General features: G+C 50.8%; 3 protein-coding genes across 6 annotated transcripts; 2 read left to right on the top strand and 1 right to left on the bottom strand.

Annotated features, from left to right (window-relative positions):
- Positions 1–1,752: 1,752 nt before the first annotated feature.
- On the bottom strand, positions 1,753–18,044 carry LOC137677063 (tektin-1-like). 3 transcript variants are annotated; one of them, XM_068424251.1, is made up of 9 exons: positions 18,008–18,044; positions 15,701–15,778; positions 14,872–14,968; positions 14,019–14,194; positions 5,455–5,699; positions 4,894–5,059; positions 4,482–4,610; positions 3,901–4,044; positions 1,753–2,083 (listed from the first exon to the last, which is right to left on the bottom strand). In XM_068424251.1, exons 4-9 carry the CDS (start codon positions 14,036–14,038, stop codon positions 1,888–1,890), a joined length of 900 nt encoding a protein of 299 aa, XP_068280352.1. In that variant the 5' UTR covers positions 14,039–14,194; positions 14,872–14,968; positions 15,701–15,778; positions 18,008–18,044; the 3' UTR covers positions 1,753–1,887. The 3 variants fall into 3 exon arrangements, with proteins under 3 accessions (XP_068280352.1, XP_068280351.1, XP_068280353.1); XM_068424250.1 differs by having other exon boundaries at positions 1,753–2,092; XM_068424252.1 differs by lacking the exon at positions 1,753–2,083 and adding an exon at positions 2,855–3,577.
- Positions 18,045–18,417: 373 nt separating this feature from the next.
- On the top strand, positions 18,418–20,313 carry LOC137677062 (zinc finger protein 436-like). 2 transcript variants are annotated; one of them, XM_068424247.1, is made up of 3 exons: positions 18,418–18,478; positions 18,567–18,626; positions 18,834–20,313. In XM_068424247.1, exons 2-3 carry the CDS (start codon positions 18,575–18,577, stop codon positions 20,189–20,191), a joined length of 1,410 nt encoding a protein of 469 aa, XP_068280348.1. In that variant the 5' UTR covers positions 18,418–18,478; positions 18,567–18,574; the 3' UTR covers positions 20,192–20,313. The 2 variants fall into 2 exon arrangements, with proteins under 2 accessions (XP_068280348.1, XP_068280349.1); XM_068424248.1 differs by having other exon boundaries at positions 19,026–20,313.
- Positions 20,314–20,998: 685 nt separating this feature from the next.
- Positions 20,999–22,671, top strand: LOC137677044 (zinc finger protein 135-like). The gene is made up of 3 exons (XM_068424233.1): positions 20,999–21,042; positions 21,131–21,190; positions 21,398–22,671. Exons 2-3 carry the CDS (start codon positions 21,139–21,141, stop codon positions 22,669–22,671), a joined length of 1,326 nt encoding a protein of 441 aa, XP_068280334.1. The 5' UTR covers positions 20,999–21,042; positions 21,131–21,138.
- The last annotated feature ends 1,764 nt before the right edge of the window (positions 22,672–24,435 follow it).

Raw genomic sequence — 24,435 nt, forward strand, 5'->3', positions numbered from 1 at the left:
AAGGTCTCCCTGGAGCCTTCTCTTCTTCAGGCTGAAGACCCCCAACTCTTTCAGCCTCTCTTCATAAGAGAGGTGCTCCAGCCCTCTGATCATCTTCGTGGCCCTCCTCTGGACTTGCTCAACAGATCCATGTCCCAGAGCTGAACACAGTACTCAAGGTGGGGTCTCATGAGAGCGGAGAAAAGGGGCACAATCACCTCCCTCGCCCTGCTGGCCACGCTGCTTTTGATGCAGCCCAGGATACGGTTGGCCTTCTGGGCTGCAAGCACGCACTGCCGCCTCATGTTGAGCTTCTCATCACCCATCATCCCCAAGTCTTTCTCCTCAGGGCTGCTCTCAACCCATTCTCCGCCCAGCCTGTATTTGTGTTTGGGATTGCCCCGACCCACATGCAGGACCTTGCACTTGACTTTGTTGAACTTCATGCAGTTTGCATGGGCCCATCTCTCAAGCCTGTCAAGGTCCCTCTGGATGGCATCCCTTCCCTCCAGCGTGTTGACCACACCACACAACTTGGTGTCATCGCCAAACTTGCTGAGGGCGCACTCAATCCCACTGTCTGTGTCACCAACAAAGATGTTAAACAGGACTCCCTTGGTGTGCAAACATCTAAGAATGCAGGCCAGGTTGCCTGGGGAACCATCACAGAGTAGATTCCTTACATGCCAACCGCGTCCCACCCTTGATGCTTTCTTAGTTCTATAGGATGTGGATATAACTTTACTCTCAATAAGGTGCTTCCAATAATTAGTTTCAATAAGTTGCTCTGTGGAAGTTACTCCTGGATGCCATTTCTGGACAGTCACTCTGTGTCTCTCTCTGTCCCCTTTTGGTCAGGGCTGGGCGTGGGTACAGTGTAGGTTCAGTGTCCTGAGAGAGCAGACTTGTCTTCAGCAACGGAAAAAATCTTCGACCTCATTGGATCAGGGACTTACCGAGTGTTTTCGGACACAAGAACCTCTTGTACCACTGACAGTCATACTGGCTGACCCTGTGTTGTCCTGTCCTGCAGGGTGGTGTCTGTATGATGACAGGAGCTTTGGAGGGTTCTCAGGTGTAATTACAGCCTAAAAGTATGATTATTGCTGCGGTAGTCTGAGGTTATGAGGGAATCACAGAATCACAGAATCAACCAGGTTGGAAGAGCCCTCTGGGATCATTGAGTCCAACCGTTGCCCTGACACCACCATGTCAACTAGACCATGGCACCAAGTGCCATGGCCAGCCTTTTCTTAAACCCCTCCAGAGACGTGACTCCACCACCTCCCTGGACAGCCCCTTCCGATGGCTAATAACCCTTTCTGAAAAGAAATTCTTCCTAATGTCCAACCTGAACCTCCCCTGGTGAAGCTTGAGGCTGTGTCCTCTTGTCCTATCGCTGGTTGACTGGGAGAAGAGGCCGACTCCCACTGCGCTACAACCTCCCTTCAGGCAGTTGTAGACTGCACCAAGGTCACCTCTGAGCCTCCTCTTCTCCAGGCTAAACACCCCCAGCTCCCTCAGCCGTTCCTCGTAGGTCAGACCCTCCACACTCTTCACCAGCTTGGTCGCCCTCCTCTGTACTCGCTCCAACACCTCAACATCTTTCTTAAAGATCTTTCTTGGAAGCAAAGGTTTGGAGGGAATAGAAGGTACTTATTAGCAGTTAGATTTTTCTACAACACGGCTTTTGTGGGTCATGGACAAGCTGATCATGGAGGTGGTTGTTAAAGAAAATTGGCGGAGTCCGGGTCTCTAGGTTTGCTGGTTTTATTAAACAACTCAGAGTTGGACCACCACCGCAGTGAATGGTACCTGACTCAAATTCACTATCGGTTTATATAGAAACTAATAATCAATTACATCATAAACTTTTCACGAGCTTCTGTTAATAATCCACTAACTATTTCAATTCCTATTTCTTCCTTTGTCAAGAGTCCACAAAAGTCCATTCTTTTCCGTCGGTACGCTGATCTTTATGTTCTGGTTCCACTCCTTCTCCAGTTGACACCCCGTCCTTAATGTTCTTGCTGTGATCAGCATCCCATCTTGATTCGGGTTGACCAGAGTCTGGTTTCCACTGTCAGCGTCTCCTAAGTATAACCTAAAATAGCTAAAGTCTATTTAGAACTTTATTTCTATTAATGTTTATTTCTAAGTATCCTATATTTCTTTTAAGGTAAAGAAAAGGTTAACCATACATCCCCTTTACTAAAATCATCAGAAGGTAATACTTCTAGGCCTACTCCTCCTTAGCTACTCATTAAGCTTTGATTGATGATTTGTTCAGTCATAGGTCAGGATTACACAAGGAGCTTTGAGAACAATATTCATGGATTGTGAAAGCCCACCTGTGTTTATTCAGATAAACTTATATTAATTATTCTATTCACTATTCTATTTCACCCCTATTGATTCTTGTCTCTCTAACTCATAAGAACTTTTTCACTAATCGTGTGAAAATTTCTATAACAAAGGTTGAGGGCAGCCTTGGTTGTAGTGACCATGAGATGGTAGAGTTCAGGATCTCACGTGGCAGGAACAGAATAGCTAGCAGAATCACAACCCTGGACTTCAGGAGGGCCAACTTTGGCCCTTTCAAGCAATTGCTAGGGGAAATCCCATGGGACAGGGTACTAGAAGGTAAGGGGGCCCAAGATAGTTGGTTAGCATTCAAGGACTGCTTCTTCCGAGCTCAAGATCAGAGCATCCCAGCAGGTAGGAAGTCAAGGAAGGGTACCAGGAGACCTGCATGGTTAAACAGGGAACTGCTGGGCAAACTCAAGTGGAAGAAGAGGGTGTACAGATCATGGAAGGAGGGGCTGGCCACTTAGGAGGAATAGAAGTCTGTTGTCAGAGGATGTAGGGAGGCAACTAGGAAAGCTAAGGCCTCCTTGGAATTAAACCTTGCAAGAGAGGTCAAGGACAACAGAAAGGGCTTCTTCAAATACATTGCACGTAAAGCCAACACTAGAGGCAATGTAGGCCCACTGATGAATGAGGTGGGGGCCCTGGAGACAGACGATAAAAAGAAGGCGGAGTTACTGAATGCCTTCTTTGCCTCTGTCTATACTGCTGGAGGCTGTCCTGAGGAGCTACCCGGTTGGAGCAGTAGTTGGGAAGCCAGCCGCCAGCTGTATCCCCAGAATTAGAGGGTCATACTTGTGCGCCAGTGGCTTGCAGGCAGGCATTTGGAAAGTTCCTCAGAGGGTTCCTTGTTTCATTGGGAGGATATGTAAAGCTGTAATTGTCATTTGCATATAGCAGCCAACACCATTCCGGGTGTGGTTTGAGTTCTACAACCTGTTGTTGATGCACATTAACGTGCTGGCAGCAAGAGCTGTCAGTCTCTTGGTTTTCCAGGTTTGTCAGTTCCTGCAGAGCCGATAGTGTCCTTTGGAGCCTGTCTCACACACACTGCTTTGTCAGTATGTTTCCTCTTTTCAGCTCATTTTTCTGTGGTAGCTATTTCTCCATCTAAACCAGTCACACTAACTAACACACACAGAAGGGGTGCATTTGACAGGTTAATGACTGAGTCAGAAACTGACTCCACACCTCATGTGTCCCAGTCCAGTGTTCTCCCCACTAGGACACCCTGGGAGAGGAGAGAAAGTTAGATTAGTAAATCTGTTCTGGGTTTAAGCAACGTGTGAAATTTTTCCTTAGCTAGCTCTGAGCCTCAAAGACTTTTCAGTAACCTGCACTTCACTGGGACCATGATTATTGTGGCTTATTTCACAGACGTATTACACAGATACTAAAGCAATGGACAGAAGTATAAAAAACAAATCTACAGCAGACAGATGATGGACAGATATAGTCTGTTTTACACAAAATTACTTTAACCTTGCTATTACTGGAACAGTTTATACTAGCTGTATAATTATCATATGTTAATTGAACTAAATAGCCACTTACTTTCCTTCTATTTTCCCTGCATTAGCAGCGTATCTGCTATCAGGAGTGTTGTTTGTCAAGCTAGCACAGTAATCATCAATCATCAAAGCTGTGAACTTGTCCTTCAGATCCATTTCCAGGTTGTATTTTGCTGAACGGTTTAGTCTAGGAGGAGAAACAACCAGAGTCTGAGCCACAGTGTAGGCAGTCACAGGTGTTCCTAACATGCATGCACACATGCATTAGGTAATACAAATACTGTTATGGAATTCCTCATGTACGAACTGTTAGTTGCAAAGTCCCAAAATCTAGAGCGTGAAGCTGCCTCCATATAAGCTGATGGTATAACTGTCATTGGAGTTAAAGGCACAGGACTGGATTATGAGAAGACCAGGGATCGTGTGCAAGTACTTTGATTTCTAACAAACAGAGCTTCTCACCATTACTGATCAAATGGTCGGGATTAGGACCAACCTCCTGTCACTGTTTAGCACTGAAGGTAACTTTGGACCTGTGCTCAGCCTGACCCTACAGCTTCGCAGGATTATGGCTGTCCTACTTCTCAGCTACTCAGTGTTCAGTTACACTCTTTGCCTCTGCACCTGATCTGCTCCTTGGTTTGTTCCAATGTACGTCCAAGCAAACCAATAACCCCCTGAAGGACTTCAGCTTCCTTCACCAGTTCCTGTTCCACTTCATCATGCACCAAGTCAATGCCAGCTCGCCTCTGTCTAAACAAAAAGAGGAAAAGCCATCAGCCGCATTGTTCAAACGCCTGCAGCTAACATAAGATGATGAAGCCCAGCTTTCCAAATTGAAGGCTTTTCTTTGCCACTTGGGAAGTTTTTCCTTTATGGCCTTGGTTCCCCAGTGTTGTAACACCTGAATCAAATTGTGACTCCACTGCAAAGAGAGGCAGGCCTTTAGTTTGCAGCCTTTTTTTAATATTTGTTGAAGGTTCATTACCTAGGTTTTTTTTCTCTCCCTGGATGCTTTTCTTCTTAATTATCTCACCTGTTCAGGAGACACTTTTGGGCAATGACGAGTTGCTCTTTGCAGCTCTCCAAAGATTTCTCCAGCCTTGTCTTGAAAGTCAACAGTATCTCTGTCTCATGAACAATTTGTTCAAGTCTGTTATCTAATTCTTGCTTCCAGAATTTTATTTCTTCCCGTCTCTGTTCTGCAGAAAGAGAATTGCAAACAGGTATTAATACAAACCCATCTTATACGCCAGAGCACTGTGGGTCAGATCTTAGATATATCTAAAAATAGACTTATTCCATAGTGATGTGCATATAGTGCTGTAGGCTGATGTGTGGAGACAGTTTTGTAACCCTGTGTCAGAAGGTTTGGTTGGAATAGCTTTCTGTGTGTTTCAGAGAAGTAATTTATTTGTTACAAAATAAAGAAGAATCCGCATCAAAATATTTTTTAAAATATTTTGATTTTTTCCATGAGATCAGAGAGCATGGTATTGACATATATTCCTATTCAGTACCAACTAATTTTCTAAGTCCATCTTAAACATATAGCTCAAATAACACATCTTGACACCTGCAGAGCACATGAGATTACCTATTTTCTTGTTGACATCACTTTGGGTTTTCTGAGTTGTCTTTTCTGTTTCGTCCAGCAGCCTCTGACTCTCAGCTATCGTGCGCTCTGACCTGGATTTCTGAGACTCTGTACTGGCACACTGCATCTTGTTTGCAATGTCCCATTCTGAGGGATGAAACTTGGGTGGAGCTTGCAACAGCCTGGCCATTGTTTTTTTAGAAAGTTTCTGGATATAACACAGGTCAGTTCTTGGAATGTGGAACCTGAAAACAGGAATAGCATTATATTTGGCTGCAGAAACAAGAAGGGGAGAAGGCAGGTCCATGAGGGTGAGAAAAATTCCCGCCCCTTTTCCCTCCAAGACGACACAGGTATGAAAAGAAAAGACTTCTTGCTCAAAGCTCCCCAAGACTTTGCTAAGATGTGAGAGGGAGAGTTTGGAGTGGGAGAATGAAGAAACAGAAGAATTTGGGAATGGAAGCTAGGAGGAGAGAGCATAAGAAGCTTGAAAGTGGAACTGAGAGGAAAACATAGGGCTGTCTGCAATAGGAGGAGACACATGAGGAACGACAGAATTACTAAATGGATAATCACAGAAAACTGAAGGGAAGTGAACAAATCTAAAAGATAGTCTCCCACAGGTTGGAGCAGTAAAAATCTTTTAAGAATATGACTGGAAAAGTGGATGAACTCTAGGTTATAAAAAAGAAATGCAATGGTCATTAAAAAAAAAAAAAAAAAAAAAAAAGAGAAAACAGGACCTGAAAAGCTGAAGGAGGAAATACAGCAGGTGAATGAGGAAACGGAAAAGCCTAGGAAGGGCTAAATGTTATAGAAATTTTCACATAATTAATGTAAAAGTTCTTATGAGATAGGGAGACAAGGATCAATAGGGGTGAAATAGAATAAAGAATAGAATAATTAATATAAGTCTATCTGAATAAACACAGGTGGGCTTTCACGATCCATGAATATTGTTCTCAAAGCTCCTTGTGTAATCCTGACCTATGACTGAACAAATCATCAATCAAAGCTTAATGAGTAGCTAAGGAGGAGTAGGCCTAGAAGTATTACCTTCTGATGATTTTAGTAAAGGGGATGTATGGTTAACCTCTTCTTTACCTTAAAAGAAATATAGGATACTTAGAAATAAACATTAATAAAGTTCTAAATAGACTTTAGCTATTTTAGGTTATACTTAGGAGACGCTGACAGTAGAAACCAGACTCTGGTCAACCCGAATCAAGACGGGACGCTGATCACAGCAAGAACATTAAGGACGGGGTGTCGATCGGAGTCGTAGCGGAACCAGAACATAAAGATCAGCGTACCGATGGAAAAGAATGGACTTTTGTGGACTCCTGACAATGGACTTTTGCGAACTCTTGACAAAGGAAGAAAGAGGAATTGAAATAGTTAGTGGATTATTAAGAGAAGCTCGTGAAAAGTTTATGATGTAATTGATTATTAGTTTCTATATAAACCGATAGTGAATTTGAATCAGGTACCATTCACTGCGGTGGTGGTCCAACTCTGAGTTGTTTAATAAAACCAGCAAACCTAGAGACCCGGACTCCGCCAATTTTCTTTAACAGAATTTGGCACCCCAGATGGGACTCTGGGACACTGCTCTGATTCTCTGAGCATTCCCGTCTCCAATGCCTAATTTCCGGCAACAAGGGCGAGTTCACCTGGTGGTCTTGGGAGCGGGTATACTCAGACACTAGGAGCCCGTGTGTTTAAAATTGCTGAGGAATTTTTGAAACAAAGGTAACCCGGGAAATTAAGGGAAAGATAAAATGGGAATTGGACCCAGCACTGAAAGGGGGACGCCGCTTGCTGAGGTTTTGGAGAATTGGAATAGAATCCCGTTGACCGGGACATGTGGGAAAAAGAGATTTATTTTGCTGTGTCAAGAATGGCCATTTTTAACTAGGATCCAAGGTGGAGGACCTAGAGGCATCTGACCCTTTAAAGGGACCTTTGATGCACAAAGTTGAAATTTTTAAGGGTAATCCTCGAGGATGAAGGGAGTCAAGATATTGATTTTTGGTATATTTGGTACTATTGGGCAAATGCAAAGAAAGGCAAAAAAGAGCCTAAACAAGTGAAACCTTCCATTCCTTCAGCACCTGTGCTGGAGGAATCGAATCCTTTCACTGACAAGGGAATTGGCATGTATCCCATGAGACTGGAATACACCCCAAACCCTAGAGCTGGACCTGGAGTTCTGCCAGAGGTTCCACCAGTCCAAGCTGTTGTGAGACATGAACCTTGGAAAGAAGGAGATTTAGTAAACTGGCAATCAAAAGTGCCATGCATCAGAGAGGATGCTGAAAAATGTGCTGAGATGCTATCTGGCATTTTTACTGATTATTCTCCAAATTGGAACGATGTAAAGACCCTCATGAGAGAGCTCTTTACAGCAGAAGAGAGGGAAAAAGTCTTCCAAAAGGATCGGGAAATTGCACAAAGAGGTCAAGCTCAAGGGCTACAGCCCTGGCCCGATCAAAACCCAAATTGGAATTTGGCCACTGAGGATGGCGCCAGACTCCAACACGATGCCTTACAGCAACTGGCGGAGGCTGTTCGGCAAGCTGGCGAAAAAATTACTAATTGGACAAAGGTAATGGAATGTAGGCAAAAACCTGATGAACATCCCAGTGATTACTGGAGTCGGTTAAAAGCTACCGTCCTGAAATATGGAGGAATGACAAGGGACAATTATCAGGAACCCCTTGCAATCAGTGTATTTGTGGATCAATCTGCACCTGATATTAATAAATATTTCAAGAAACATATGCCAGGGTGGCAAGGCGAAAGCCTCACAAAGATTCTTAGTATTGCCACCTTTGTATACGATGGGAGAAGTGAAGAGCAACAGAAACAAGATCAAAGAAAACAGAGAAAGGAGAGAGAGAGAGTTATCAACCTTTTGGCACCGCAACTACTGAGAATTACCAGCGCGGCAGGGGAAGAGGTTTTTCACAAGGTTGTGGAAGGGGAGACCGAGGAAGACGAAGATTCATTCTCTCTGGAACTGATACTCCGGAATGTTTTTTTTACTGTGGTAATTTAGGGCATATCGTCCAGTATTGTCCTCTGATACCACCTTCCAACAACGGTGGGAGAGACGGAGCGGAAAGACCGGGGCATCCACATTCTCGCTGAGAAATTTATGGATCGGGACTCTGGGATTAAGGTAGATAACGAGGGACTTATCACAGCTAAGGTAAATGGCATTCCTGTTAAGTTCTTAATAGATACAGGTGCAACTTTATCATTGTTAAATTTTCATGTGTCACAGTTATCTGATGAATTTGTAAAGGTTACTGGGGTTTTGGGTGAAGAGAAGTTATCGCTTTCTCTTCCCCTTCCTATTGTTTTTGATGATCGTTTGATATGGGGTTGATTTGTTATTTCGCCAACTTCTCCTATTTCACTATTTGGGAGAGATTTATTGCAGGAATTGGAAACATGCATAGATTTAACTCCCAAAGGAATTTGATTGATCATAATGGGAATACAAACTGTAGAAATTCAAGAAGGTGAGCTTAAAATCACAAAAGAGTTAAAGAATGTAGCTAAAAAATTATGGAGTCTCTCCGGAGATGATATTGGACTGTTAAAATCTGCAGAACCAGTAGTGATTAAAACAAAAGGAGGGACTCCCCCTTCTATTAGGCAATACCTAATTGTGGCAGAAGCTATCCCAAGTATTGGAAAACAAATAAAATCATTTTTGGAAAAGGGGATTTTAAAAGAATGTCAAAGTTCTTTTAATACATCCATACTCCCGGTTAGTAAACACCGACTTGACAAAGATGGGGATCCAGAATATAGATTTGTACAAGATTTAAGAGCAGTAAATGAATTTGTAATTGTTCCCCATCCAGTAGTACCTGATCCAGATTTGATTGTTACTCAAATACCTATTTGGGGAAAATTTTACACTGTATTGGATTTAACTGGAGCTTTCTTTAGCATACCTGTGGCTGAGGAAAGTCAGCACATATTTGCCTTCACTTGGCAAGGGAAACAATTAACTTGGACTTGGTTATCCCAGGGATTTACAAGCTCACCAGCTATATTCTCCCAAATTTTGAGAGGGGATTTGGCTGATCTGGTTTTTCCATGTAAGTCTGAATTGATACAATATGTAAATGATTTATTGTTAGTATGTCGTTCAAAGAAGGATTGTCTTAGATACTCGGTATTTGTGTAATAAATTGGTTGTAAAAGGTCACCAAGCATCTCCATCAAAATTGGCAGTTTTGTCAACAAAAAGTGAAGTACCTTGGATTTATATTAAGCCTACGTATGAGAGAAATAGATCCTGAGCAAATTAAAGAATTACCTAGGCCTGTAACAAAGAATCAGATTTGGGGGTTTTTAGGACAAGTGGGATTTTGTCGCCCTTGGATACCCAATTTAATCAATCAAATGGGGTCCGGAGAGACAAAAAGCTTTTACAACTCTCAAAGGTGCCTTAATGCAAGCACCGGCTTTAGGTTTACCAGATTATAGTAAACCTTTCAAATTATACTGTCATGAGCAAAAGGGAAATGCTAGAGGAGTTTTAGTCCAAACTTTAGGACCACATGAAAGACCAGTAGCATATTTTTCTGCTCAATTAGATCCAGTTATACAAGGAACACCATTTTGTATAAAATCAGTAGCTGCAGCAGCAGAAGTGGTAGAAAAATGTAGATCAATAGTGCTGGGACATCCCCTAACTATATGCGTGCCCCATGAAGTTGAAATATTATTGAAGCAATATGCAAAAAAAATCACTTTCACCGCACCGGGCACAAAGATATGAACTGGTTTTACTTTTGGCTGACAACATCACGCTTCAAAGGTGCAATACTTTGAATCCAGCCGCTTCAATACCTTTGCCGACCGAAGGGGAAAAAGATCAATGTGACTGTACCCAGGTGTTAGCAGTATCCAGTAAGCCACGTAATGACCTTCAAGACCAACCCCTGGGTGACCCAGACATCAACCTTTTGACAGACGGCTCATCCTTTTACGAAGAAGGAAAAAGGTATACTGGCTTCACAGTGACAACAGAAAAAACTGTGTTAAAAGCTAATCCTAATCCTCTCCCTATTGCTGTGGGGGCACAAGGTGAGGAAATCATAGCGCTTACTGAGGCGGCAAAGTTGGCAAAAGGTCAAAGAGCTGATATTTACACGGGCTCGAGATACGCTTTTGGAGTTTGTCATGCTGCAAGTACCCTGTGGGAAGAAAGAGGATTTTTGACTTCAGCTGGAAAAAACATTGCACACGGGAAGGAGGTACGTGAACTTTTAGGAGCTATACAGTTACCTGCACAAATAGCAGTAATTTATATAAAAGCTCACACAAACCACCAAGATGCACTGTCGTGAGGTAATCACTTGGCTGATCAAGCTGCGGAAGCTGCAGCCAAACAAATTCACCTTATTATGGCAGCTTTGTGTGTAGCAGAGAAACTTGACAGGCTTCCAAGTGCAGAGGAGATGTATGAGGCTCTTCCAGAGGAAGAAATGAAATTTTGGAGACGACTTGGAGCGGAACAACGGAATGGACAATAGACACTGGGCAACAAACCCCTACTCCCAAAAAGGTATTTACTACCTCTTGTCCGGTGGTTCCATGAAAAATGCCATGGGGGACCTGAGGGACTTGCACCAAGAATTCAACGGCTGTGGGCTGCACCCGGAATCTACTCCATGGTGAAAAGAATTACTGAAAGCTGTAAACTTTGCTGACAATATGCTACCACTAGGATTCAGCCACCTCAAGGTAAAAGACTGCCCGCGGTGTTTACTTTTCAAAGATTACAAAGTGATTATGCTGAGATGCCAAAAGCAATGGGGTATTCATACTTGTTAGTAATTGTAGATCAATTATCAGGATGGGTAGAAGCCTTCCCAGCAAGAAAGAATGATTCAAAAACTGTAGTGAAAGCTTTGCTGAAAGAATTAATACCCTGATATGGAGTTCCTGAAGTAATTGGTTCGGATAGAGGAGCTCATTTTTCGAGGGTGATTCTGTTACAAGTTTACAATGCTTTAGGAGTCACAGGGAAGTTACACACACCCTATCACCCTGAGTCCTCTGGACAGGTAGAGAGAATGGATAGGACCATAAAGGAAAAGATTGTTAAAGTGTATAAAACAACTGTATTGAAATGGCCAGAGGCTTTGAATTTGGTTCTATGGGACATTCGGAACACACCCAGACAACCTGTTGGGTTATCGCCAGCAGAAATATTGTTTGGGCGAGTTTTGGCTGTTCCAGGCACTTATTTGCGAGCAAAAACAAGTTTATTGGATGGAGATGAACAAGTGACACAATATATACTGTACTTGCAAAAATTCGTTCTTTGAAACGCTAAAGCATGCCTATTGGTATCGAGGTGGATCTCGTGAGACACAAGTACATAATATTCAACCAGGAGACAAAGTATTGATAAAAAACTTTAAGAAGAAAAATAGATTTGAACCAAAATGGGAAGGACCCTATGCTGTACTTTTAACTTCTTTTTTATGCTGTCAATGTTGCAGGGAAAGAAACCTGGATCCATCATTCTCATGTCCGCAAGGAACCCGAGGAAAGATGAAATATTTTAGTTTGTTCCTTTTTTTTTCCACCTGTAAACGTTGCTGTTTCACCTTGTGTAAGATTTGCTACTCGTTACCATGGTTCCAATACCAATGCCTCTCGTGTGTTTTATAATAATCGTTCTTGGCGATCTGCAGGCTTCTTTGTAGCAATTAAGACAAAGACCGGGGAACTCATTTTTACATCTAGCTATCCAAAGATTGAGCCCAGAGGAATTATTTATCAATTTGGAAAAAACAATAATAAATATATCTGGGGAGATGATAGAAAAATTAGCCAATGCCTCAATGCGTGGATTTCTGACATTGCAAAAAGAAATGACAAAACTCTCTAAAATTACAATTCAAAACAGAATGGCTCTAGATATGCTCTTAGCCTCACAAGGAGAAGTGTGTACAGTTTTAAGTATCAGTTGCTGTATGTACACAGACTGATCCGGAGAACTGCTCACAAATGTGCACAAAATGTGGGAAGTGAGTTCTATGATGCAAAAGGTAGAAAAAGATGACAGCTCGTGAGGATCTACTGAAACACTCTCTTGGTTCACATCCTGGTTCCCAAACTTAGCTTTATGGAAAAAGAAGCTGATTGTAATTGTCCTGCTTATAATTATTATCCTTGTGATTATACTAGTGTTAGGACAATGCTGTATAAGACATTTTTCTTCTCTTGCTTCAAGAATAAAATCATCGTGGTGATACAAATGATTGCAGGGACGCAATGAAAACAAAAGGAGGGAATTGTAGAAATTTTCACATAAATTGTTATAGAAGTTCTCATGAATTAAGAATAGAATAATAAATATAAGTCAATCTGATAAACACAGGTGGGCTTTCACAATCCATGAATATTGTTGTCAAAGCTCCTTGTGTAATCCTGACCTATGACTGAACAAATCATCAATCAAAGCTTAATGAGTAGCTAAGCAGGAGCAGGCCTAGAAGTATTACCTTCTGATGATTTTAGTAAAGGGGATGTATGGTTAACCTTTTCTTTACCTTAAAAGAAATATAGGAGACTTAGAAATAAACATTAATAAAGTTCTAAATAGACTTTAGCTATTTTAGGTTAATACTTAGGAGACGCTGGCAGTGGAAACCAGACTCTGGTCGACCCGGATCAAGACGGGACGCTGATCACAGCAAGAACATTAAGGACGGGGTGTCGATCGGAGTCGGAGTGGAACCAGAACATAAAGATCAGCGTACCGATGGAAAAGAATGGACTTTTGCGAACTCTTGATGAAGGAAGAAAGAGGAATTGAAATAGTTAGTGGATTATTAACAGAAGCTCGTGAAAAGTTTATCATGTAATTGCTTATTAGTTTCTATATAAACCGATAGTGAATTTGAGTCCGGTACCATTCACTGCGGTGGTGGTCCAACTCTGAGTTAATAAAACCAGCAAACCTAGAGACCCGGACTCTGCCAATTTTCTTTAACAATGATAAGCACACTTCTTAGGTGATGGGATGAGTTTTCTAATGCAGGACAATAGTTGAACTCAGGGCCAAGACGTGTGCCCAAGAAACTAAAGCAGAGACAGTGCTGTGACTTTTACAACAAAGATTAGTTGGTTAAAACCTGGAGCAGTTACCTGTCTAAACCCCTACAAGCTCCGAGTTCCTCCGGAGCTTACGATTGTTCAGCTGAATTTCTTACCTTCCAAACGTAATAGGGGATAAAACTACTTGCATAAATTAGTGTACGTTTTGCATAATCCTCCCGAGAAATAATATTTTGCTTTTTTTCTCTGGTGCTCTCAAAAAGTCTCACAAAACAACTAGGGTATGGATCCAAATATTTTTTGCATTTGGGAATAAATAAGCATTTGATAGAAACTTCAGTTGTGAATTCTTTTTCTGACTTAGCAGGGGAAACTGGTTATGTTCTCAAGCCTAAATGACTAGACCAAGTTAGCTATTGAGAATTTAAGCCTCCCTCAGAGCCACAAAGGATTTTGTCACTTACCACAAAACCCGCCATTTCATCTTTCACATTTGCAGGGAGAATCACTTGGCAGGACCGAGGTGAAGGCACTACGGTGAAGAAACCACAGGACAAATTCTTGCTCTGTATTGTAGAAAAACAGGTACAGCAGGCAAAGAAGCATGGACAACTGCAGGTTTCTTCTGAGTTGGCTCACCCTACTCATGGAAACAAGCCGTTAGAGTGCTTCCTTGTGTTCTGCAGCATTTGGTCCCAGACTGTTCTGTCACTATTTGGCAAAGAAAAAGCTGTGCCTGTATTTGTTTGCATGACCATATGGTACGTGTCTGAATGGAGGAGCTGAGAGCAATGGGCAAAGCTGGAATTTAGCCTGAACTTGCTTGGAAATCCCTGACAGAATTTGCATGGATTCCCTTGCCATGTGTGTCTGCTTTCATAATAAATACAACAAAACTAACTTTAAAGAAAATGTAAGATCAGATGTGGCTCGAACTTCAAGGTCTTAGTGTCCCTACAATCATTCTACCAGCTTAGCTAAGTTTTAATTGGTGCACTCTCTTTATTCAAAAACTCATTCCACACCTGATCTTTTTATTCCTATGATGAAAGCAGCGCAGAAAACATTATTGCCAATATTACCTACACACTTCACATTTGCAGGATCAACTCTGGGGCTTTCCTCTACAATGGCAAAGTACGTCCCACAGAATTCTGCTATGGGCCAAAACTTAAACAAGGATTTAGGTGCACCAAACTGGCCTGGGATCCCTCATGAGTTAAGTGCTCTCTGCAGTACTGATGCCAGAGGGCTTACCTGGCTGACACTGGAAACGAATAAAATGTTTTTGTCTAATAAAAAACCCCTGCAAATTACCATAGTTTCATGCAGTTCTGCCACAACGCATCCTACTACTCTTCTCAAACTCTGGAGAGCCGTACTGCTGTGCCAGAGAGAAACAGCGGGCCAGGATCTGAATTTTAAAGATAACGACACCGGTATGAGTCAAACGCTTTCCAATATCGCATTTCATGTGCTCGTACATAAAAGAACAGTAAGGTCAAACTCTCTTTCCAAATGTTAAAACGCTCCTTTATATCGTGTTTTAAGGATTATCCCATTGTGTTTTAAGCATTGTCCCATGCTAAAATACCAAAAACTTGGTCTTTATTAGTACTTTAAAATAGGCTTTGACACAAATGAAAAGCTAATGTAAACACGCTGGTTTATTTTCAAAATTTAAACACAAACCCTGTAATTTTCAGTGACCATAAATACAAAGAAAACAACATGAGAACTCGTTACTAGCTTTAAAAGTTTCTCTTTGTACGACTGGACTGACAGCCTGCTAGATCTCTGCAATTACTTGCTGAAGATTTCTCTGGCAAAACTGCGTACCTGAGGCCAAGCTTCAAAATCAGGAATTTCAGCTGTTGGTAACGTGCAAGATTACGTGCTGCTTTTTGCAGATCCCTAAACAAAATACAGGTTTACCTATGTCTCCAGAAAGCAGCTGCTTATTAATGGCAGGTGAAGTTTTAACTGCACTTTCTGCAATGCTAAACATGTTTTTGCACAGGGGGTCATTAGTATTATGTGTGTTTACTGGTACAAGGAAACTTGAGATACAAGTGAGGGGAAAAAAAGGCGTATTTTCTCTCTCCTATACACAAAAAAAGATGCATTTCTATTTATTTTCACTTACCAGAAGCAATGAAATATTTTCCTTTAACAAAGGAAACATATTCTCTCTGCTGCAGAGCACTTTTCCTCATCACCTGTCCTACGGGAAGGATAACAAACACCGCATCAATGTAAAAATGTGTATTTCCATTCCAGTCATCTCTGAACAGTTGAGACATTTCAAGGGGATGCAGGATTTATGAAAATGAGTGATTTTAGCTGAGCACACCAAAATATTTATACTAGCTGCTGAGCATATTGCCTAGACATTTGAGTGCCTCTACGTGGGAAACATTCAACAAGATAAGCATTCAGCAGCCAAGAAAACAAGTTTGTTAATTTAAGGACTTCTATGAAAACACTTTACAAAAATAAATAGCCAGAGAACTGCAAGTAATAAGGGGGTCACACACCCTGACACTGTGTGAAACACAGCATGATGCTCCGATGCTATCTATCCTATGCTAGCTTGCTCTTCCATGAACTTCAGGGATTACTTCATGAAGTCAAGGCAGTGGATAATTTCACAGGAAAAGTGATAATGAGAAGACAGGACCCACACCTGGATCTTCCAAGAAAACCTCAATATTAACCCCCTTTCACCTCCAGCTTCTTTGGCTAAACACATGAGCACTTCAAAGTTATCCATTGGTCTAGAACTTGCTGTTCCGGTGCCACCTGTAACACAGATGTTTCCAACTTCTCTCTTTGCTGTTGATGCCGGGCAAAAGCAATACTGTGATGTCTGCGAAGAGTAAAAGAGCAGGAATAACCAGTCTTTGTGTGTGAAGATCCAGTAAGATGGGTGCAATGTTTCCTTTTTTTCCAGTCACCAGGGACTTCACCTGACTGCCATGACTTTTCAAATATCATGGGGAGTGGCCTTGCAAATGGTGAAGACCCCCGTCGCTGCCCCCCGCCCGCCCCTACATCTGCTGCGAGTGCGGCGAGGCCTTCAGGCAATGGGGGGAGATGGAGCGGCACCGGCGCAGCCACACGGGTGAGTGGCCCAACACCTGCGGCGAGTGCGGCAAGCGCTTCTCCCGGCGCTCCCACTTGGCCAACGACCTCCGCACCCACACGGGCGAGCGGCCCTACCGCTGCGGCGACTGCGGCAAGAGCTTCTCCAAGCACTCCCACCTGGCTGTCCACCTCCGCACCCACATGGGCGAGCGGCCCTACCGCTGCGGCGACTGCGGCAAGTGCTTCATCTCGAGCTCCAGCCTGGCCCGGCACCTCCGCATGCACACGGGCGAGCGGCCCTACCGCTGCGGCGACTGTGGCCGGGCCTTCAGGCAGAGCACCCACCTGGCCAAGCACCAGCTGGCCCACGCGGGCCAGCAGTCCTTCACCTGCAGCGGGTGCAGCAAGGCCTTCTACCGCAGCTCCGACCTCCTCCAGCACCAAGCGGCCCACTCGGGCGAGCGGCCCTACCGCTGCGGTGAGTGCGGCAAGAGCTTCAACTGGAGCTCCGACCTGGCCCGGCACCTCCGCATGCACGTGGGTGAGAAGCCCTTCCACTGCGGGTTCTCTCCCCAACCAGAGCTCCAACCTCATCGCCCACGAGAGGGTGCACCTGAAGGAGGCCCAGGGGGGGGCAGCTGGAGGGGGGCAGGCGGGTTTGGAGGCGTTGGAGGGGCGCCCAAAGTCCAAGAGATGTGGGGCGCCCCAAGGTCTGGAGGTGTCGGAGGGGGACCCACAGCCCGGGAACCTGGGGGTGCTCCAAGGGTTGGAGATGGTGGAGGAGCCCCCCAAGAGCAGGAGGCCCAAGGGGCAGCCACGGCTGGGGGGGCGCCCCATGGAGGAGCACCCCATTGGCTGAGGGGGTGGGAGTGGGACTGACACAGGATTGGGCAGTAGCAGGAGGGGGCAGGGCAATAGTGCCAGGAGAGTGGCCAAGATCCTGCGCAGCCATTGGCCGGGCAAATAAAGATGGTGAAACCCCCAGGACTGGAGAGTGGTGGTCTGGGGGGGGGGGGATGGGGTGGGGTGTGGGGTCCTGGAGCCCCCCCGGGGTGGGACCCCCCGGGGTGTGGGGCCAGGGTGACGGGGGCGTGGTCTCAGAGAGACACAGCCGGAGGCACCGACTCAGGCGTTTCTTTCCCATTAACACTAATTAGGGGGTCCGGTACACACGTGTCCAGGCCCCGCACGCCCCACGGACCTCTATAATTGGGTCCCCCCAAGCGTCCAGACCCCAGACCCCACACCCACCCTCCCCTCGCCCCACGGTGGCCCAGGGTGGGGCGGGGCCGCGGTCGCCCTGACGATGGCCGGTGGGGCGGTTGCCATGGCAACGGGGGACCCCCCCGGCCCGGGGACCACTCACCTCCCTCCCGCCGGCGCCTCCGCCCGCTCCCGCCGCTCCCGCCGCTCCCGCCGCTCCCGGATATGGCGTCCCTGGCCATGCCCCGCCCCCTTCCACGCCACCGACCAATCAGAGGGCCCCCCACCTTGGCCGCGCTTCCAGGCCCCGCCCCCTCACTCACACTCAACCCTACGGCTTCCCCAGACCACGCCCCCTCAGCTCCCTCTGGCCACACCCTCAACCCCACCAGCCAATCAGCGCACGGGGGGAGGGCGTGGCTTAAAGGGGGCCGCGCCCCCTTCTGCCCGCTGTTGCTAAGGGGCGGGCGTTGCTATGGGGCGGGCGCTGCTACGGGGCGGGCATTGCTACGGGGAGGAGCGTCGCTGATAGGTGGGGGGATAGCGGAAGTGACGTCACAGTGGGCGGGCCTTGGCAGCCGCACACGCGGCCCAGCAGGGTGCCCCCCAGCGCAGGCCAGCGCCTGCCCCACAGGTAAGGGGGGGCCCGGACCCCCACCCCTCCGTGCCGTGGGGCGCCCCCCAGTCCCCCCGACCTCTCTGTGTCCCCCCCCCCACCCCAGGCTGCCCCATGGACGCCCCGACCGGAGCCGCTGAGGAGACCCCCGAGGAGCCGGCGGCAGGTGACACCGTCGGGGGACCCCCGGCCTCCCCCCAGGGGGGTTAAAGGGGGGGATCCAGGGGTCTGAGACCCCCGTCCCCTCCCCGGGGGGGGCAGAACCAGGGTCTCGGGCCCCCAGGACCCCTCGGATCACCCCGGGACGCGGTAGGGGAGGACGCCCCCCACCGTCCCCGTGGTCCCTGACACCCCCCTCCCCTCCCTACCACAGCCGGCCCCCCCCCGCCGTCGCCTCCCGCCCGCCCCTACATCTGCTGCGAGTGCGGCGAGGCCTTCGGGCAGTGGGGGGAGATGGAGAGGCACCTCCGCACCCACACGGGCGAGCGGCCCAACACCTGTGGCGAGTGCGGCAAGTGCTTCTCCCGGCGCTCCCACCTGGCTGTCCACCTCCGCACCCACACAGGCGAGCGGCCCTACCTCTGCGGCGACTGCGGCAAGAGCTTCTCCAAGCACTCACACCTGGCCCGGCACCTCCGCACCCACACGGGCGAGCGGCCCTACCGCTGCGGCGACTGCGGCAAGAGCTTCTCCCAGCGCTCCGACCTGGCGCACCACCGGCAGACACACACGGGCGAGCGGCCCTACCGCTGCGGCGAGTGCGGCAAGAGCTTCATCTGGAGCTCCAACCTGGCTGTCCACCTCCGCACACACACAGGCGAGCGGCCCTACCGCTGCGGCGACTGCGGCAAGAGCTTCATCTCGAGCTCCAGCCTGGTGGAGCACCAGGGCACGCACACGGGCGAGCGGCCCTACTGCTGCGGCGACTGCGGCCAGGGCTTCAGCCGGAGCACCCACCTGGCCAAGCACCAGCTGGCCCATGTGGGCCAGCGGCCCTTCGCCTGCGGCCAGTGTGGCAAGGCCTTCTACCGCAGCTCCGAACTCCTCCGGCACCAAGCGGCCCACTCGGGCGAGCGGCCCTACCGCTGTGGCGAGTGCGGCAAGAGCTTCGCCCAGCGCGGCCACCTCCTCAAGCACAGCAAGACGCATACGGGCGACAAACCCTTCCGCTGCGGCGAGTGCGGCAAGGGCTTTATGCAGAGCTCGGACCTCATCCAACACCAGCGCAGCCACAGCGGCGAGAAGCCCTTCCGCTGCGGCGAGTGCGGGAAGGCCTTCAGCACGGGCTCCTCCCTCGTGACGCACCAGCGCATCCACACCGGGGAGAAGCCCTACGGCTGCAGCGTGTGCGGGAGGGCCTTCGTGCGGCGTGCCGACCTTGAGCGGCACCGGAGGACCCACACCGGGGAGAAGCCCTACGGCTGCGCCCACTGTGGGCGGCGCTTCAGGCGGAGCTACAACCTCATCGCCCACAAGAGGGTGCACCTGAAGGAGGCCCAGGGGGCGGCGGCGGCGGGGGGGCAGGCGGGTTTGGAGGCGTTGGAGGGGCGCCCAAAGACCAAGAGACGTGGGGCACCCCACGGTCTAGAGGTGTCGGAGGGGGACCCGCAGCCCGGGAATCTGGGGGTGCTCCAAGGGTTGGAGATGGTGGAGGAGCCCCCCAAGAGCAGGAGGCCCAAGGGGCAGCCACAGCTGGGGGGGCGCCCCAAGGAGGAGCACCCCATTGGCTGAGGGGGTGGGAGTGGGACTGACACAGGATTGGGCAGTAGCAGGAGGGGGCAGGGCAATAGTGCCAGGAGAGTGGCCAAGATCCTGCGCAGCCATTGGCCGGGCGAATAAAGATGGTGAAACCCCCAGGACTGGAGAGTGGTGGTCTGGGGTGGGGGGACGGGGTGGGGTGGAGGGTCCTGGAGCCCTCCGGGGTGGGGGTGGGACCCCCCGGGGTGTGGGGCCAGGGTGACGGGGGCGGGGTCTCAGAGAGACACAGCCGGAGGCACCGACTCAGGCGTTTATTTCCCATTAACGCTAATTAGGGGGTAAGAAAAGGGGGCGTGGCAGTTGCTATGGCGATGGGGCGGTTGCCATGGCAATGGGGGAACTACCCCCCCCCTCCGGGCCCGGGGAACACTCACTCCCGCCCGCTGGTGCCACCGCCCACTCCCGCCGCTCCCGGATATGGCGTCCCTGGTCACACCACGCCCCCTTCCACGCCACCGACCAATCAGGGAGCCCCCACCTTGGCCGCGCTTCCAGGCCACGCCCCCTCACTCTTACGCTCAACCCCAGGGCTTCCCCAGACCACGCCCCCTCCGCTCCCTCTGGCCACACCCTCAACCCCACCAGCCAATCAGCGCACAGGGGGAGGGCGTGGCTTAGCGGGGGCCACGCCCCCTTCTGCCCGCTGTTGCTAAGGGGCGGGCGTTGCTATTGGGCGGGAGTTGCTAAGGGGCGGGCGTTGCCAAGGGGCGTTGCTACGGGGAGGAGTATTGCTGATAGGTGGGGGATAGCGGAAGTGACGTCACAGCGGGCGGGGCTCGGCAGCCGCACACGCGGCCCAGCGCAGGCCAGCGCCTGCCCCACAGGTAAGGGGGGGCCCGGACCCCCACCCCCCCGTGCCGGGGGGCGCCCCCCAGCCCCCCCCGACCTCTGTGTGTCCCCCCTCCACCCCAGGCTGCCCCATGGACGCCCCGACCGGAGCCGCTGAGGAGACCCCCGAGGAGCCGGCGGCAGGTGACACCGTCGGGGGACCCCCGGCCCCTCCCCAGGGGGGCAGAGCGAGGGGTCCGGGTGCTTGGGACCCCCGGCCCCTCCCCGGGGGGGGGCAGAACCAGGGTCTCGGGCCCCCAGGACCCCTCGGATCACCCCGGGACGCGGTAGGGGAGGACGCCTCCCACCGTCCCCGTGGTCCCTGACACCCCCCTCCCCTCCCTACCACAGCCGGCCCCCCCCCACCGCCGCCTCCCGCCCGCCCCTACATCTGCTGCGAGTGCGGCGAGGCCTTCGGGCAGTGGGGGGAGATGGAGCGGCACCTCCGCACCCACACGGGCGAGCGGCCCTACCGCTGCGGCGACTGCGGCAAGAGCTTCGGCTGGAGCTCCCACCTGGCCGTCCACCTCCGCACCCACACGGGCGAGCGGCCCTACCTCTGCGGCGACTGCGGCAAGAGCTTCTCCAAGCGCTCCCACCTGGCCCGGCACCTCCGCACCCACACGGGCGAGCGGCCCTACCGCTGCGGCGACTGCGGCAAGAGCTTCTCCGAGCGCTTCGACCTGGCGCAGCACTGGCGCACGCACACGGGCGAGCGGCCCTACCGCTGCGGCGACTGCGGCAAGAGCTTCATCTGGAGCTCCAGCCTGGCCGTCCACCTCCGCATGCACTCGGGCAAGCGGCCCTACCGCTGCGGCGAGTGCGGCAAGAGCTTCATCTCGAGCTCCAACCTGGTGGAGCACCAGCGCACGCACACGGGCGAGCGGCCCTACTGCTGCGGCGAGTGTGGCCAGGCCTTCAGCCAGAGCACCAGCCTGGCCAAGCACCAGCTGGCCCACGCGGGCCAGCGGCCCTTCGCCTGCGGCCAGTGCAGCAAGGCCTTCTACAGCAGCTCCGACCTCCTCCGGCACCAAGCGGCCCACTCGGGCGAGCGGCCCTACTGCTGCGGCGAGTGTGGCAAGAGCTTCAACTGGAGCTCCAACCTGGCCCGGCACCTCCGCACACACAAGGGTGAGCGGCCCTACCGCTGCGGCGACTGCGGCAAGTGCTTCTCCCGGTGCTCCCACCTGGAGCACCACCGGCGCACCCACACGGGCGAGCAGCCCTACCGCTGCGGCGTGTGCGGGATGGCGTTCATGCAGCACACCGACCTGGAGCAGCACCGGAGGACCCACACCGGGGAGAAGCCGTACGAATGCGCCTGCTGTGGGCGGCGCTTCAGGCAGAGCTCCAACCTCATCGCCCACGAGAGGGTGCACCTGAAGGAGGCCCAGGGGGGGGCAGCTGGAGGGGGGCAGGCGGGTTTGGAGGCGTTGGAGGGGCGCCCAAAGACCAAGAGACGTGGGGCACCCCACGGTCTGGAGGTGTCGGAGGGGGACCCACAGCCCGGGAACCTGGGGGTGCTCCAAGGGTTGGAGATGGTGGAGGAGCCCCCCAAGAGCAGGAGGCCCAAGGGGCAGCCACGGCTGGGGGGGCGCCCCAAGGTGCAGCACCCCATTGGCTGAGGGGGTGGGGGTGGGGCTGATAGAGGATTGGGCAATAACAGGAGAGGGTGGGGCAATAGTGCCAGGGGAGTGGCCAAGTTCCTGCGCAGCCATTGGCCGGGCGAATAAAGATGGTGAAACCCCCAGGACTGGAGAGTGGTGGTCTGGGGGGCGGATGGGGTGGGGTGGGGGGTCCTGGAGCCCCCCCGGGGTGGGACCCCCCGGGGTGTGGGGCCAGGGTGACGGGGGCGGGGTCTCAGAGAGACACAGCCGGAGGCACCGACTCAGGCGTTTCTTTCCCATTAACGCTAATTAGAGGTTCCGGTACACACGTGTCCAGGCCCCGCACGCCCCACGGACCCCCATAATTGGGTCCCCCCAAGCGTCCAGGCCCCACACCCACCCTCCCTTCACCCCACGGTGGCCCAGGGCAGGGCCGCGGTCGCCCTGACGATGGCCGGTGGGGCAGTTGCCATGGCGATGGGGCGGTTGCCATGGCAAGGGGGGACCCCCCCCCCGGCCCGGGGACCACTCACCTCCCTCCCGCCGGCGCCGCTGCCCGCTCCCGGATGTGGCGTCGCCTGGCCACGCCCCGCCCCCTTCCACACCACCGACCAATCAGGGGGCCCCCACCTTGGCCGCGCCTCCAGGCCACGCCCCCTCACGCTCACACTCAACCCTACGGCTTCCCCAGACCACGCCCCCTCTGGCCACACCCTCAACCCCACCAGCCAATCAGCGCATGGGGGGAGGGCGTGGCCTAGAGGGGGCCGCATCCCCTTCTTCCTGCTGTTGCTAAGGGGCGGGCGTTGCTATTGGGCGGGCGTTGTTATGGGGCGGGGCGTTGCCAAGGGGCGGGTGTTTTCTGACAGGTTTTCTGTGATCTGGTCTTTAGCCCCTGCACACTCAGAGATGCCCCTGGGCAGTGCCCTTCCCCTGGGAGGTGTTTGCAGGGCAGAGGTGAGTGCACAGCAAGTGGGATGGGGTTTGTGAGCACTGACAGGGAGTTGAGCTGGGGACAGGGAGGCGGCTGCTGGCAGGAAGAGCTCCAAGCAGCAGAGACACAGGCAGGGAGTGAGAGGGAGGCGCTGCCAGAAACGCTGGGGAGGGGGATGTGGGCACCTCCTTGCCATCCCTGTGGCACAGACACCTTCCCCTGAGCAACTCCTCCCTGGTCTCTTTTCCCAGCCTAAGCAGAGCCTCTGCCCTCCAGCCCATGGGGTCTCGGGTGTGCATTGCCCCTGCAGCAGAGCCCAGAAAAGGACAAACTTCAGATTTCCATCTGTCTTTGCGTGTCCCTCCTCCCTTGGCAGAAGCACTGTGGCATTTCATGCCCATCCCCTCCTGCCTGTGTTGCCCTTGTTCTCACTGTTGGATTTGCTGAGTCTGTGTGGGGGGTGGGTGTCGGGAGTGGCAGGTTCAGCTCCTTGTTGAGATGCCAACCCTTGGGGTCCTGCTATGCAGATGTGTCTGTGGGAGCAAAGTGCTCAGGTCTCCTCCAGGCAACTTCAGGACATTCAGCTATTTCTCTGGGTGTCCTGCTGGGCTGCAGGGTGCCCTCCAGAAGGGCACAGCTCTCCCACAGTATCTCCGTGCTGTCTAGGATCCTCGTGGAGAAGACACCTCAGTGCTAAGGCCACAGAAATGCTGCTGGGCAGTTGTACATGGGCAGCTGCAATGATCCCTCTGTGTCCCAGTCTGGGAGAGGAGAGCTGAGATCCTCCTCAGGTACCCTGAGAAAAGGTGAGGAGTCTGTCAACTTGCTCTTTGAACCTGGATTCCTCT

This window comes from Nyctibius grandis (genome assembly GCF_013368605.1).
Source record: "Nyctibius grandis isolate bNycGra1 chromosome 34 unlocalized genomic scaffold, bNycGra1.pri SUPER_34_unloc_2, whole genome shotgun sequence".
Taxonomy (NCBI): Eukaryota; Metazoa; Chordata; class Aves; order Nyctibiiformes; family Nyctibiidae; genus Nyctibius; species Nyctibius grandis.